Genomic DNA, 14,433 nt, shown 5'->3' with positions numbered 1-14,433 from the left:
AGCCGTCCTTTGTATTTATTTGTGAGGTCACTTGGGAGCCACACCCATGTCAGGGCATCGATTCTGCCATTAGACCCAGACAAGGTGATTTGGCCAAGATGGCAGCCTCTGGGGCTCCTGGGCCCCAGAGGTCCTGGGCCCTCAGCCTCGGGCGCCTCCTACCCCCTGGGAGAGGTGACTGCTCCTCTCTTGTTTTCTTGACAATGGGCAGAGGTGGTGGCACTTGGTAGCCAGCTAAAATGCTGAGAAGCTGAGGGAGAGGGGAATGAGTGTAGGTGGCTCAGGTCCCATGGCAGCCTTCCCCAGAATCAACCAGCTCACGAGCGTTTGTCTCTTCCAGGCAAAATCCTCTTCCGGAGAAGCCACATCCGGGACGTAGCTGTGAAGAGGCTGAAGCCCATCGACGAGTACTGCCGGGTAAGGGTGCGTCTGCAGGTGGGGGAGGGGCCGGTCCGTCTGCCAGAGAGTCTGTCCATCTGTGAAGGAGAGCCATCTGTATAAAACTCTTGGCTGTGGTTAGCAGATGCATCCTGACACCTGGCATTTCTTGGCCAGAGGGGTGGGTATGACTGTCCCTCAGGGAGGGGTCGCTCGTGACTGGGCCACCCCCTGGAGCACATGGGCCTTGGGATCACAGCTGAGACTTCTTTTGGGACATGTCCATGTTTACAAAACACTATTTTAAATCACTTCCACCCGCTCGGGAGCTCAGTTAAGGGGTCTCCTGCTGAAGGGATTCTGTATGGGACTTTTTGCTTGACACAGGAGAACTGTTTCTGTGAATTCCTTTCAGGACGTTGTTGGAACCAATTCTGAGTTCAATAGTATCTGAAATATCGGAAATGCATATTTGTTTATTCACAGAAGTGTTGATGGTCACGGATGTTTGTGCACACGTTTTTATCGATGCAAGTGCTCACTCTCACAGACACACAGGTGCGTGTGCGCAGGTGCCTCAAAACAGCCACTGCCAGGGGCGCCTGGGTGTCATTCGGTTGAGCGTCTGACTCTTGGTTTCACCTCAGGTCATGATTTCACGGTTTTGTGAGTTCAAGCCCCTGCATTGGGCTCTGTGCTGGCAGTGTGGAGCCTCCTTGGGATTCTCCCTCCCTCTCTCTCTCTCTCTCTCTCTCTCTCTCTCTCTGTCCCTACTCTGCTCCTGCTGTCTCTGTCTAAATAAATAAATAAATAAATAAACTTAAAAAAAAACAGCCAATGCCAAAGAACAGATGGGAGAGTGACCACGGGGTCATGAAACAGAGTCCCTTCCTCTTTCCACTTTGATTAGAGCCTAGGATCCCGGCAGCGAAAACGGCCTGGGCACCAGACCTCTGGACAGCGAGGCTGCCTGGGTTCAAAACCCTCACTAGCTGCATGAACTTGGGCAAGTCACTTAACTTTCCAGAGCCTCAATTTTCACACCTGTGTAATAGGGAGGAGGACAGTGGCTCCACAGATGGTAGTCGTGGGGATGAAAGGAGCAGGCACAGGCCAGGCACCAGCACAGTGTCCGGGAGAGAGGAGGCATTCAGGAGACGCTGGCTTTTGATGATTATTATTAAAAGGCGTAAACAATACACTGTTACCACTGGCTTTGATGGAAATGGGACTTTTTTTTTTTTTTAATTTTTTTTTTTTCAACGTTTATTTATTTTTGGGACAGAGAGAGACAGAGCATGAACGGGGGAGGGGCAGAGAGAGAGGGAGACACAGAATCGGAAACAGGCTCCAGGCTCTGAGCCATCAGCCCAGAGCCTGACGCGGGGCTCGAACTCACGGACCGCGAGATCGTGACCTGGCTGAAGTCGGATGCTTAACCGACTGCGCCACCCAGGCGCCCCGGAAATGGGACTTCTTAGTTCAGTGAAACTTGTGGAGTCTGACTCAAGACCCTTGAGGAGAAGCAAGTATGGGATAGTTGCAATGCTGGCATTAGGACGGGAAGAGCTGGGATCAAATCCCACTACCCCCCACTAGCTCTGTGACTCTGGGCGAGTTACTTTACTTCTCTGAGTCCCGGTTGCCTCCTCTGGAAACCAGGGTAAAGGCAACTCTTGCAGAGTTCACGAAAGGCGCTGCACAAGAGAGTATGTATCATAGTGTTTGTCACTTCTGAAATGCTCTGTCCCTGCACGGAATTGTTGCTGCACAGTCCCTTGATGCACTAGTGTTTTACGATTCAGAAACACTACGTTTGGCAATAAAAATGTTTAAATAAGAATCAAGTTGCTAAAGGTATTAACTGGTGTCCCCAAGCCCGTAGGAAGACGAACACTCCCATATAGTCTCCATCAACCCAGGTTTCCATTTTGTGACTGTGCCAATTATACTCGGTCACACTGTCTGCCTTAACCTAAAGAGAATTCCCGCTGATGAATTGTCTGACACAAGAAACTCCTCTTCTTCGGATCAATATTCATTTTTCTCTTTAAAGAGCATTTGCCATTTCCAGTTCAGTTGATGGCTGCCGCCCGAGCTTTTATTTCTCTTTATTCCTCTCCCAAGAAGTTAAATAAATGGGCAAAGCTAATGGAGGAGGGGGCAGAGGGGGGGGAGGCCTCTCCCAGCTGGGGATTTATGGCTCACATCAGCCTCAGCCTCCTGGAGCTGGTGGAGCCCGAGGCATCTGCAGTGGAAATGCCGTATCCTAGGCCATCCGGAGGAGGAAACTGATAACATCTTATCTCCTGGGATCAGGCTTTGAACAGGACTCCTGAATCAGGATGAGATTCAGGGGGACTCTGGGGCCCCAGTGGTGCCCAGTTGGTGGCCGGGGGAGCCATTTAAATGGAGTCTGCAAGAGGAGGGGCCTCCTAACCTGATTAGCACAGAGCCAGGCAGCAAGGAGGAATGTCATGGGTTCACCAAGCAGCCAGCCATCTCACAGGCTGTAATTTACTCTGAGAATGGGGTGGGGGGGGGGGGGAAGGAGAGGGGGTGGTGGAGGAGGGAGGGGGAGGGCAGTGCAGAAGTGGCCTTTAATTCTTCGGAACTAGAAAGCTGGGACCTGTGGTATGATTGTCTGAGACCTTGGAATGACCTTGGAATCATCATTAGGGATAGATAAGCCAGCAACGGTCCATGGCCACTGCCACCCAGCACCGTGCTTCACAGCTCTGCCTCCCAATTGTCCAATCTGTGGCCACTCAGGATCCGAGTGTCACTCATCATCGCTGGCCCCCACCATGAATTCCATGGTCAGTGCCATGTGCAGTCTGCTGCATGGCCAGCCGTTCCCTCGTTCATGTCTGTCCCTGGACACACTGCTGGGAACCTCTGGGATTTTTGTTTCCAGTTTCCATATGCAGCTTTGCTTGGCTGGGCAGCATCTTCCTTGGACTGCTGGCCAACGCGGGCTCCCAGTCTGGGATTTGCTGGGCATTCAGATGCACCCAAAACTGTGAAGCTGGCTCTGTGCACAGAGCAGCCAGCTCCTGTGCCAGGACTCAGACGCGGAAAGTCTGACCGCGCAGTAGACCTCCCCAGACTTCGGGCTCCCTGCCTTCGCCGGCCAGCCAGTCCCTCTGCCCAATGGTGGTTTCACAGCCCAAATCTCAGTGTTAATTTTAAACATATATGGGGCAGATTGGATGAGCGTCACGGAAAATTGACCGAGCACCAGTCGGGTGATTGTTTTATGTGGCACTTGAGGGCTGGGTGTCTATCAAGAGGGGTTCCAAAGGCATTTCTTTAGCTCCATAAATTAATTTAATGGGCAACATGGTTATGTGGTTAATATTTAATGATTCTGTGGCCTCAAAACGTCGAAGACTTTCATCTTACTAACAAGCGAGAGCTATACTTTAGGGGCTCCGACTAACAGTTTTATAAGTGACTCCATTTACCCCATTCCTGCGTGTGAAATACATGTTTGCAGTGTTTGTCTAGGGGATAAAATAAATATCCCAGGGCAGGGGGTGGGGTGGGGGGCAGGGAGAGAGAGTGTTTGAGAATGATCAACTCACCCTTTGCCATGGTAATGACGTTTATACAAGTCTCCATTTCCTGGTGGGTGCAACTAGAATTTTTTTTTGCTGCCCAAAAAGCTGAGATTGCTTCTATTATTCCGCCGTCCAAGATAGACTTGTTTTCAGGATCAATGGTTTTCTTTGTGGGAGGGATGAAGGGTTGGCTGTAGTCAGACTGGGGGAGGGGGACAAGGCAGGATCTCCCCTCCACATCTATCAGACTCATTCATTTTTATTCCCACTTCCCAGATTTGAAAACTGAGGCTATTTCTGGGACGTGGTTCTTAGTCCCAGGCATCTCCCTCCTACCATGCCTGGCCCATCATTGGCTCTCACCTTAATAAAGAGGAAGGTTCATGTCCCAACCAAAACACATGCCTTTAAGAAGCACCGAGACTTCCTGGTATACTCAGTCCTAGATACAGGGAGACTTTGTTCTTATGGGCCCCATTCTAAGGGCTAGCCTGGGTCAGGAGTGTTGCTGATGGGGACACGGAGGCAGAGAGCGAAGATTGATCTGTTCCTGCCTCCCACGTGGGCTGGTACTCTGGGAGAACCCAACTGGTAGAATATCTCCATCTCCACAGGCCCAGATAGACCCAGGCAAAGCATTTCCAGCCTGGGATAAAGCTGATTATGTCCCTTTCTCCTTGAAGACCCTCAGGGGAGCCCCATTGCCCACCAGAACCTCTGGGCGCTTGGCTGGGCCCTCTGTGGGCTCGTTCTAAGTGCTGCTCAGACCTCAGCACCTGCCTCTCCTCAAGGCTCTGCAGTCCAGTCCGCCAGAGGTGCAGCCGTTCCCAACTAGCCAGAGTCCCTTAGGCTGCCACTCCCAGGCCTTGCTAGTCCTTTTCCTGCAGATGCATTCAGCTCCCATGATGCCCCTCCTAGAAGCCTCCTGACTCCCCAGGGAAAGCCAACCACCCTTGCTGTTCCACTCCCCAGAAAACTCTGTGCCTGCTTCCATGCAGCACACCTATCCTCTGTAGGAGGGTGATTTCTGTGTGTCCACCTTCTCTGGACCGGGAGCAACTGGAGGGCCACATCTTTTATCTTTGTGTCTTCAGTAACAAGCAGGAAGCCTGGCTTCATGTGGGTGTCCATCCAGTATCTGATGATAAAATGCAAGGATCACACACAAGCAGAGGAAACCTCTGAGGACGGTGACATGTCCCCGAAGCCCCAATGTACTAGGATCCCTTGTGAAATGGCTTAAATGCTACGAATTAGATGCTGTTTCTATTTCAGAAGGATTTGCGGCTACACCCTTCAAAAAGAGAACTCTTGTGTTTGATTCAGAGAAGTTCTGTGAGCTCCCAGCTTCCTAGATAGGGATCCAGGAGGAACATTCCAGGCAGGCTAGAGGCAGCCCAGGGGTGGGGATGGGGGCAGAGAGTGGGCGTGTGGCCAGATGGGCAGGACTCCAGCCCCCTGTGTCACACCCCCACCTGACCCTAAGTCCCTGGGCTTTCACCCAGAAGATTTACATTGATAAGAAATCAAATGACGCCCCTGGGGCAGCTGGGTGGCTCAGTCAGTTAAGTGTCCCAACTCTTGATTTTGACTCAGGTCATTATCTCACGGTTATGAGATTGATCCCTGCATCAGGCTCCACTCTCAGGCGTCAGGCTCCACGCTGAGCTTAAGATGCTCTCCTTCTCTCCCTCTACCCCTCTCCCCTGCTCATACACTCTCTCTCTCTCCCTCTGAAATTAAAAAAAGAAATCAAAATGATGCTCCTAAAAAGAGGAAAATGTTAGATCCCATGGAAATAGCAGGGCATCCACAGTTGTTTTGCCAAATGCAGAAGTTTGTTTTTTGTCTTTGGGCAGACATTACCCAGAGTGGCAAGCTTCATGGAAGGGGGTCATTGGGTCATTTCAAAGCGGGTCTGAGCTCAGTCTGCCTGGGGCCCTCTCCCATGCCACTGCACTAGAAAAACCAGGCTTGTGGCTGCAGCATCTGGGTGGAGGTCTCAGAGGCACGCAGTGCAGCCACCCTCTCCCTTATCTGAACCGTGTCTTCTAGAATGATGACATGGTACCAAATGGTGGCCCAGGTCACTGGCTCCCAGAAAATGGTCAGGACAGGCCAGGAGCTGGAGACCTCAGGGCAGTTTAGGACTGGGGAAGGGAGGCACTGGAGGGACGGGCTGGTGGCACACCTGGGTAGCTCTTCAGCACATCTTCACTAGTCTCCCCCATTCCTAGGCACCCCCTGCCCTGACTCCTTCTGTTGCCTTGTTTCTCCATATCTGCTCTCAGCTAGTTCACGGACCCCCTGGACCACAGGATGGCAAGGTCAAAAAGGGACTGATTTCAGCTCAACCGACATTGGACAGGGGCCTGCATACTCTAAGCAGCCCCACAGGGCACTGCCCCCTCCCTGGGTGCCGAGGGCTGTGAGGTCATACTCATTCCAGCTCTTCCCACCTAACCTGAATCAGAGACCTATTAGTAAGGCTCAGTTAGGGGGTGCCTGGGTGGCTCAGTCGGTTAAGCGTCCAACTCCGGCTCAGGTCACAATCTCGCAGTTTGTGAGTTCGAGCCCCGTGTCAGGCTCTGTGCTGACAGCTCAGAGCCTGGAACCTACCTCAAATTCTGTTTCCCTCTCTCTCTGTCACTACTCCTGCTCATGCGTATGCTCTTTCTCTGTCTCTCTGTCTCTGTCTCTCTCTCTCTCTCTCTCTCTCTCTCTCTCTCTCTCTCTCTCTCACACACACACACACACACACACACACACACACAAATAAATAAATAAATAAACATTAAAAAAAACTTTAGGGGCACCTGGGTGGCTCAGTCAGTTAAGCATCTGACCTCAGCACAGGTCATGATCTCACAGTTCATGGGTTCGAGCCCCTCATCAGGCTCTGTGCTGACAGCTTGGAGCCTAGAGCCTGCTTCAGATTCTGTCTCCCTCCCTCTCTCTCTCTCTCTCTCTGCCCCTCCTCCACTTGCTTGCCCTCTCTCTCTCTCTCTCTCTCTCTCAAAAATATACATTAAAAAACTTTTTAAAAATTTACAAAAAATTAAAAAAAAAAAAAGAAAGGCTCAGTCACATAAAATGATAGATCAGACACCGAATTCACTAATAATGGTGCTGTTTGTAGTGCTGGAGCCACAGACTGTTAGAGATGGAAGAAACTTCACAATTTCTGTAGCCTGGATTTGTCCCAGCTGTGTTTGATGGGCTGTCAGCAGGAATCGTTGGAGGACCTGCTCCACGGTCAGAGACTTGTGGGTAGTGCTGGAGGCAGTACTAGCTCCGGACAGAGCACAGGCTCTGGACTCAGACGGCCTGATTGAAAATTCTGCTACTTACTGGCTGTGCTGCCTTGAGAAATCACTTCACCTCTGTGCTTTAGTTGCTTCTCCTTAAAATTGAAATCATAGTCATACCCATCTCTTAGAGTTAATGTGATGATTACATGAGCCAATCCTTCAGCATGCCATGATTATCAGTAAATGCTGATCTGAACAAAGCTCTACAGGTTTCTTCCCTGCAGGACTTCTCAGAGCCTTTGCTATACTAATGAACATGGTGATCTCTAAGACCAAGGTGGGCCATCTACAAGGCACGATTTCACTTGTACCCACAGAATCACTCTACCTCACCCGACAGGTTTTCCTTGAGATAGTTTGAGATTCCAGAGTTAGTCTGCTTTATCCTAGAAGAAATGACAACCAGAGAGGTGAGGTGAGCTGCCCAAGGTCATGGGCAAATATATAAGGGCAGGATTGGAATTAGAATTGAGGTCTCCTGACTCCCATTCCAATGTTGTTTCTAGTATGTATCACTCCATTCATCTAGAGAACATAGCAGCAAAGACAACAGTACAACAACTAAAATTTACGGTGTTTACTCAGTGCCAGGCACTGTGCTAGGCTCCTCCTAGTTACAATCTCACCTAGCCTCCTAACAAATAGGTGCCATGTCATACCCATTGTACTGAGCTCAGAGAGGCCAGTAACGCATTCAGCACCACACAGCCCATGAATGGTAGAGCCAGGACTCAAACCCATGTCTGGGTGGCCCTGAGGCCCTGACTTAACCACCCATAGCATAAATCCTGAATGCCCAATGGCATTGGCATTTCAATGGCCTGGGTGGTGCCCTTGAAAATACCCATGTATGGCCCCCACCTGCTCCTCTCAGAATGGCTGGATTTGGGGGTTTCCCGGCTCTGGCAGTGATTGGCAGCCCAGGCCTCGGAGGCCAGACTGCTCAGCACCTAGCTCTCCTGCCAGATAATTTTGGCAGATCTGGGCTTGGCGGCAGGGCTGATGGAAGCTGGGCTGAGCTGGGAGCCTCTTGTCTGCCTGCAATCAGGATGAGCCCTCCATGCGGCTCCCTTCGGGGCTCTCTGTTCAGTCAAGATGCCACGGTGGTTCGACCAAAAGGCCTCTTTGTCTGAAGCCCTCACGGCCCACACGTCCTCTGGCCCCGGAATGCCGGTCTCTGTCGGCATGAAGAGCCCCTGTGTTTGCTGCTGGGGCGGCGCGAGCCGTGGCTGGCCAGGGGCTGCGCCGGGGGCGGGTGGCAGCGTGCTGAGCTGGGAGGGTGCTGGCGCTCCGGGCCCGCTGGAAGCCAGCCCTGGCTCCCTTCCCTCTTCCTTTCAGGGAGGTCACCCTGGCAGCGAGCGTGCACACAGCCTGGGTCCCTGGTAATGATTTCCCCCCTGCCCAGCCCAGCCCTTAAGTTCTCCTGCCAGGAGCCCTTGCCGTGCACAGGCCTGATCCACCCCCACCCCCACCCCACCATCTCTTTCTGTCTCTGTCTCTCCGTATCAGTCTCCCTATGTCTCTGTATGTCTGTCTCTCCATCTGTCTCTGTCTCTTTGTCTCTCTCCCTGCATCTCTCTGTTTCTGTCTCTCTTTTTCTTTCTCTCGCCTTCCTCAGTTTCCCTTTCCCTCTACCCTTCCTGGGGGAGAAAACAGCACATGCCACGTATTTGAAAGGAAAACCTGAACACTTCGGGGCAACTTGCACTGATTCTACCTCCTGAGCACAGGGCTTCATTCTGCACTTTAGCAGAATAGTCTCAGTGTCCCCGTCATAAACAAAGGCAGTGATGTCTACCTCCGGAACAAAATGGAGGGACACCTCGTCAGACATGCTCTTGCAAGGGCAGAAGCTGTGTCTGGCTCATCCCTGTGACACCGGACACAGCCCCATGTCAGGCACGCACTGAAAGGCACTCCCTGTTTGTTGGGTAATTGGAGTCAAGGGACTTAGGACGGTGCCTGAAGCATCGCAGTTGCCCATTACATGTTAATTTCCCTTCTTTCCTATTTCCTGACTGCTCATGGGTGTGTGATCTGTTAGAGACCCTTGGAAAGCCCTGGCCTCTAGAAAGAACAGCTGTGAGTTGCAGAGTGTTGCAGTCAGGTCTTATCTCATCTTGCCCAGGTGTGGATATGATATCAAAAAGGGCCGTCATGCTGGGATGCCTACTGCTCGATGCCACACTTGAATGCTTTGCAATAACACCATCCCAAGTTTTCTTCTCCCTTCTCCTGGCTCTATCCCAGAGTTCCCTTGGCCCTGTCCCTCAGCCCTGCCTTGGGAGCAACCTCTCCCATCTGTTTGTGCTAAAGAATCGTTCCAGTGTCTTCTCTGCATACTGAATTGAGTAGCCAGGAGCAGGGCTTCACCTGTCTCATGCTCCCCCGTGGCCTCCACGTTGGACTGGGGCAGGTCGGGGGTCCCGGGTGCCCCAGGCTGCAAGGTACGCAGTATGTGCTGGTCTGGTGTGCAACAGGAACTCTGATCACCTCTGACTGTGACTCCTCACTTTCCAGCAGCAGACTCTCAGCCCTGTTGGGGTGACGGGCTCACAGCTGGTGCATGCCCCTACCTGACACTTACCCCTGTACGGTGGCTGCCTTCTCTTCTCTGCCTGTCCAAATACTGCACATACCTCTTCACTAGCTCATGGCCACTCTTCTAAGAAGCCTTTTCAACCCCTTCAGCTCATACCACTCTGCCAGGCATCCTAAACAAAGCCCTGCTGGACCAGACTGGTGGTCCCTCTCCCCTCGTTTAGTGCGCTCAGGCCCCACGGAGCCACTATGCTTGGTCTCACCACCCTCACTTGACCAGTTAATTCTTACCCATCCTTCAGAACTCAGCTTCAGAGTCTTTCCTGAAACCGCCCCCCCTCCTCTCTGCTAATCTTCCTGGGTCCTATCAGATTCTGTCATAGCACCCTGTTGTGCTTGGTAGAATTATCCGCTTGTCATGAAATAATTAATTGTGCAGTCAGTATTTAGGGGCTGTGACTAGCAGCTGTGTCCAGAATGTGACTGGTGGGAGATGAGGCTGGTAGCATAAGCCCTTGGGTTGTCAGGCTAAGGATCTTGGACTGACTCTCTGGGCAGGAGGGAATCCTTCCAGGGTTCGTGCCGAATGACTGGCTCCCGAGGGCTCCGAGACCTAGGGCTCAATGGTCATTGTGATGTGCTCGGTTGGCTGGTTGTTTAGTTGGTGAACTGGCTAGTTGAATGGTTGGTTGGTCGAATTGTTGACTGGATGGTTGATAGATTAATTGGGGTTGGCTGATTATTTTTATTAGTTGACTAGTTGGTTAGTGGATTAACTGGCTGGTTGGCTAGTTGATGGGATGGATGAAGAGTTGTTTCATGTTAGCTGATCAGTTCAGTCGCTGATGAGTCGTCTGGCTGGGTGGCTGGCTGCATGACGGTGTCTTCCACGGCACAGGCCTGGAGCCTGTGCCGTCACCGTCAGACTGAATTGACCCTGCTTTTGACTTTCATCAGGCCTAATGCCCTTTCTTCCTATCTTTCCACAGGCACTTGTCCGACTGCCTCCCCACATTTCACAGTGTGATGAAGTCTTTCGGTTCTTTGAGGCCCGACCAGAGGATGTCAACCCCCCAAAAGAGTAAGTGGTAGCTCAGTCATCTCCTGTGTGCTTTGAGGTGTGGGCTAAAGCTGAGGGCAGGCTGGAGAGGCTCAGGATGTGGGCACACAAGGAAAGGGGGAGCTGGCAAGGCCAACCAGGCCGGGGAGAGATGGGCCAAAGGTATGAAGACCATTGTTCCCTGTTGCCCAAGCTTGCTCCTCATTTCCCTTTATCCCAGAGCTGACAAGTGGGGCTGTCTGTGCATTTGGGGAGCAGGTTTTCCTGCAAACTCTAGCTCACAGGTTACTGTAAGGAACAGATGAGATCAAAGAAAATATAATGGACCCTCTGTTCAGATGCCCAGGGTTAGCAGTCATTGCTCTTAATTATTGATGCTCCCAAGCTCCCAAATGAAATGTAGGCCTTCAGAGGGGGCGGGGGGAGGCATGTGCTGCCCAGGCTGAAAACTCACCCGCTGAATAACTCTTGGGCTAGTTTGTGATAGACATTAGTTGTCACGTTTACAGAGAAGGAAACTGAGGCCCAGTGAGGTTAGGTGATTTTCCCAAAGTCACACAGCTCGTTGTGGATGTGACAGGCAGGAGGCTTGAACCCAACTCTTGGATTCCTAGTGGCCCAGTGCTGGCTGGTATTCCCATATTTAGAGAGGAATGGGGAACCAAGCAGATCTCCCTCTCTTCTCTCTGGAATCAGGTTGCTCTGGGTCTGGTGTTTAAGATGACCCACCCAGTCATGCTAGCTTCTCACATACATGACCAGACTCCATTGTGACGGCCACGCTCTCTTGCTCAGAACAGATCCTCACCAGAGTAGGTTCTCAGTAGAGAGAGAAATCTGGTTTCTGCCCAGGAGCAGATGAGCAGAAGAGGGCAAGCAGGGAAAATATTGGCCAGGGGAGAGGGTGGGGAGAGGACCAAAGGGGGTGCTGAGAGATCCCTTCGTTCAATAGCTCTTTTCCCCTAAAATCTTAAAGTACCAGGATGAGTGGCAGAGAGGCAGATGGGGTGGGTACAACAGAGGGAAAGGAAAGAAAGGTATGGAGGAATGATCTGGGACAGGTGGGAAGAGGCAGGAGGCCATCTGGTGATGGGGAAGGGAAGCCTGAAGACAAGGGTGTGTGTCACATGGCTCCAGGGGCACCACTTACTGCATTTTCTGTGAGTGGCACCCATGGAGGTTGTAAAGCGCACAGCCTGCACACCCACACATGGCAGTTTTACCTAAAGGGGCCCTTCTCTTTTCAGTCATACTATAAGACCAAGAGCCTAAAATGGCCTAGGCCCTTTTGGGGGTGAAAAAGCCACCCAGCCCAGAGGCTTGGCCCAACAAAAGCCACCTTCCTGATGGCTGCCGTGGGCTTAAGAAACAAGCAAATGCTACAATCCATCAGAAACTCATCGGTGACTTGTTCACAGGGTAGACTGGTTGAAAGCCACAGGGAATAGGATGTACAGTGTTGAGTTCACACCCCAACTCTGCTGCTTCCTAGCCACACAACTGCAAGGCAGCTCACTCATATGGCTTCCCCGAGCCCCATTTTTCTCATCAGTAAAATTCAGATGACATGAGGGCTGGGCAAGAGCTTTGCAAATGACAAAATGAGACAGAAATGTGTGTTCTCACCAGAGGGAGAAGCATCGCTCTCACCATACGTACTATATGTCAGGCTCATAAGGGTTTATATATTCTCATCCCCAAGTTACAGATAAGGAAACAGAGACTCACAGCAGGAGCCTGAACTTGAACCCAGGTTTTTCTGGTTCAAACAGAGGCCTGTACTCTTTCCACCCTTCCCACCTGCCTCCTTGGTTTAGAAGGGGTCAGGGGGACCATGGTCCTGACGCCTCTCAGTGCTCCTCTCTGTCCTCCCCTCTCTGTGCTCCTACCCCAGCCCTCCTCACTCTCCCAGGACAGGAAGTCTCCTGAGGCGCCAGCAGTGTCCCTGGTCTATCTGGCCCTGCTGCTCCCCTGCTGTGATGGTCTCACAGAGTCTCTCCTTCCTTTTCTGTTCTCTGTCCTTCCATGGGGAGAGAAGAGATGCCCCTCCCTAGGTGGTTGTCATTGGAGACACATGTGATTGTGTGCCCACAGGAGGGCAGAGGGGTCTTTCCTGGTGGGTGAAGTAGCAGTTGCCTCACCACAAAATCGCTGAGCCTGCCTTTCGTTCGTACTCCTAAGCCCATTCTCTGCCAGTCAGCTAAATAAATTGGTCCTGTTTCACCTCTCCATGGCAGTAGTGCCCATCTCCAGAAAGCCCTCAAGGAAACTGGGCTTGGGGAGACAGTTGTGCATTGGGGGGGCAGTGGGCACGGCTTTGCAGAGCCAGGCTCTGGGGTCAGAGCCTGCTACTCAGGGTTCTATGATCTCCGGCCATTTGCTCGACCTCTCTGTATTTCTGTTTTCCCATCTCTAAAGCACGACGTAGAACTCATGGGACGGTGAAGAGGGCTTAGAGGGATACCAAGTGTAGGAAGATAATCTGGTCAGTGCTATTGGCTCGTAGGAAGTATTCAACAGTTTTATCCATGGAAGGTTGTAGAACAGAATGGAATGTGGTTCAGTGCACACTCCACCCTACAGATCACAGCCTGGCTTTTGCAGGAAGGGGTCATAAAGCATTTGCCTCCAAGTCACTATGGCAGTGGGGTTATCGGCCTCTTTCTCCAGGTGGTGCTAGTCACCTGGGCTGGTTCACAGCCGGTCTGGCAAGAGATGGCCTGGAAGCCGTCCCATGTGAGACAGACTTGAGGCTCAGGAAGTAGGGTCAGCCATGGACAGACAGTTCTGAAAGGCTTCTCCTCCCCGGTCCCGCTCGGCCTCCAGGACCTGCCAAGAGACTCATGTTCCAGTCCACTCTGTGCTCGCCATAAGAGCCCAGACCTATAGGTGACCCTGGCCTGACAGGCTGACGATTTATCAGCCAAGGGCCTGCACCCCCCTCTCTGAGAGCTGCCTGCACCTTCCCAGACCGCAGTCCACCTCCCCCTCCGTCCTGAAACATAAACACAGGATCAAGTAACAGTGTATTTTGACTCAGGGGCGACTGTAGAGTGGCTTATCAAATTATCAAAGCCTGTGGATTTAATTGGAATTTTGCAGATAACCCCCTGCCTCTTTCAAGTGTGCTGCCGCAGGGGCCCTCGAGCGTTCACAGGGCCTGGAGTGGGGCGACTGTGTCCCTTTTCCATCTTGCTGGAAAGACAAGGCTGCGGCAACCCAGCCTTGATGGGGGAGGTGGAGCAGAGGGCTGAGCCCCTGGGCTCTGATCCCCAGCCGCTCACTGGCTTCTCTGGGCGAGAGAAGGGTCCTTCCCCAAACTTCTAGACCACCAGCCCCGCACAGAAAGGATGTTCCCTCTAGACACTTTAGGTGAGCCCAACACAGAGTGGCCAAAGCGGTGTCATGTCTTCATGCGGCCACTCCAGGAGGGCAGCTCTTGTCCTTCCTCCTCCTGTGAACACTGACATGCACTACTGCCTTGTCGGCCCCAAACCCCAGCGTTATTCTAGAGTCATCTCTTCCCGTCACACCCCTCCATCCACGTAGCGCATCAGGCGGGCACTGCCTTTGGAGTGTT

At 52.1% G+C, this 14,433-nt stretch overlaps 1 protein-coding gene across 7 annotated transcripts in view; it reads left to right on the top strand.

The window, feature by feature from the left end:
• The window catches only part of SH3PXD2A (SH3 and PX domains 2A), a 243,427-nt gene that overhangs the window by 120,787 nt on the left and 108,207 nt on the right, over positions 1-14,433 (top strand). For 6 of the 7 annotated variants that reach the window (XM_045438782.1, XM_045438783.1, XM_045438781.1 and 3 more), the window contains 2 exons: positions 341-417; positions 10,783-10,874. In XM_045438782.1, coding sequence (XP_045294738.1) covers positions 341-417; positions 10,783-10,874 — 169 coding nt within the window. Of the gene's footprint in view, positions 1-77; positions 175-340; positions 418-10,782; positions 10,875-14,433 lie in introns of those variants that run through there. The other variant, XM_045438788.1, reaches the window with a different exon arrangement.

Source organism: Leopardus geoffroyi, chromosome D2, assembly GCF_018350155.1.
Source record: "Leopardus geoffroyi isolate Oge1 chromosome D2, O.geoffroyi_Oge1_pat1.0, whole genome shotgun sequence".
Lineage (NCBI taxonomy): Eukaryota > Metazoa > Chordata > Mammalia > Carnivora > Felidae > Leopardus > Leopardus geoffroyi.
This window is presented reverse-complemented; position numbering and strand designations above follow the sequence as displayed.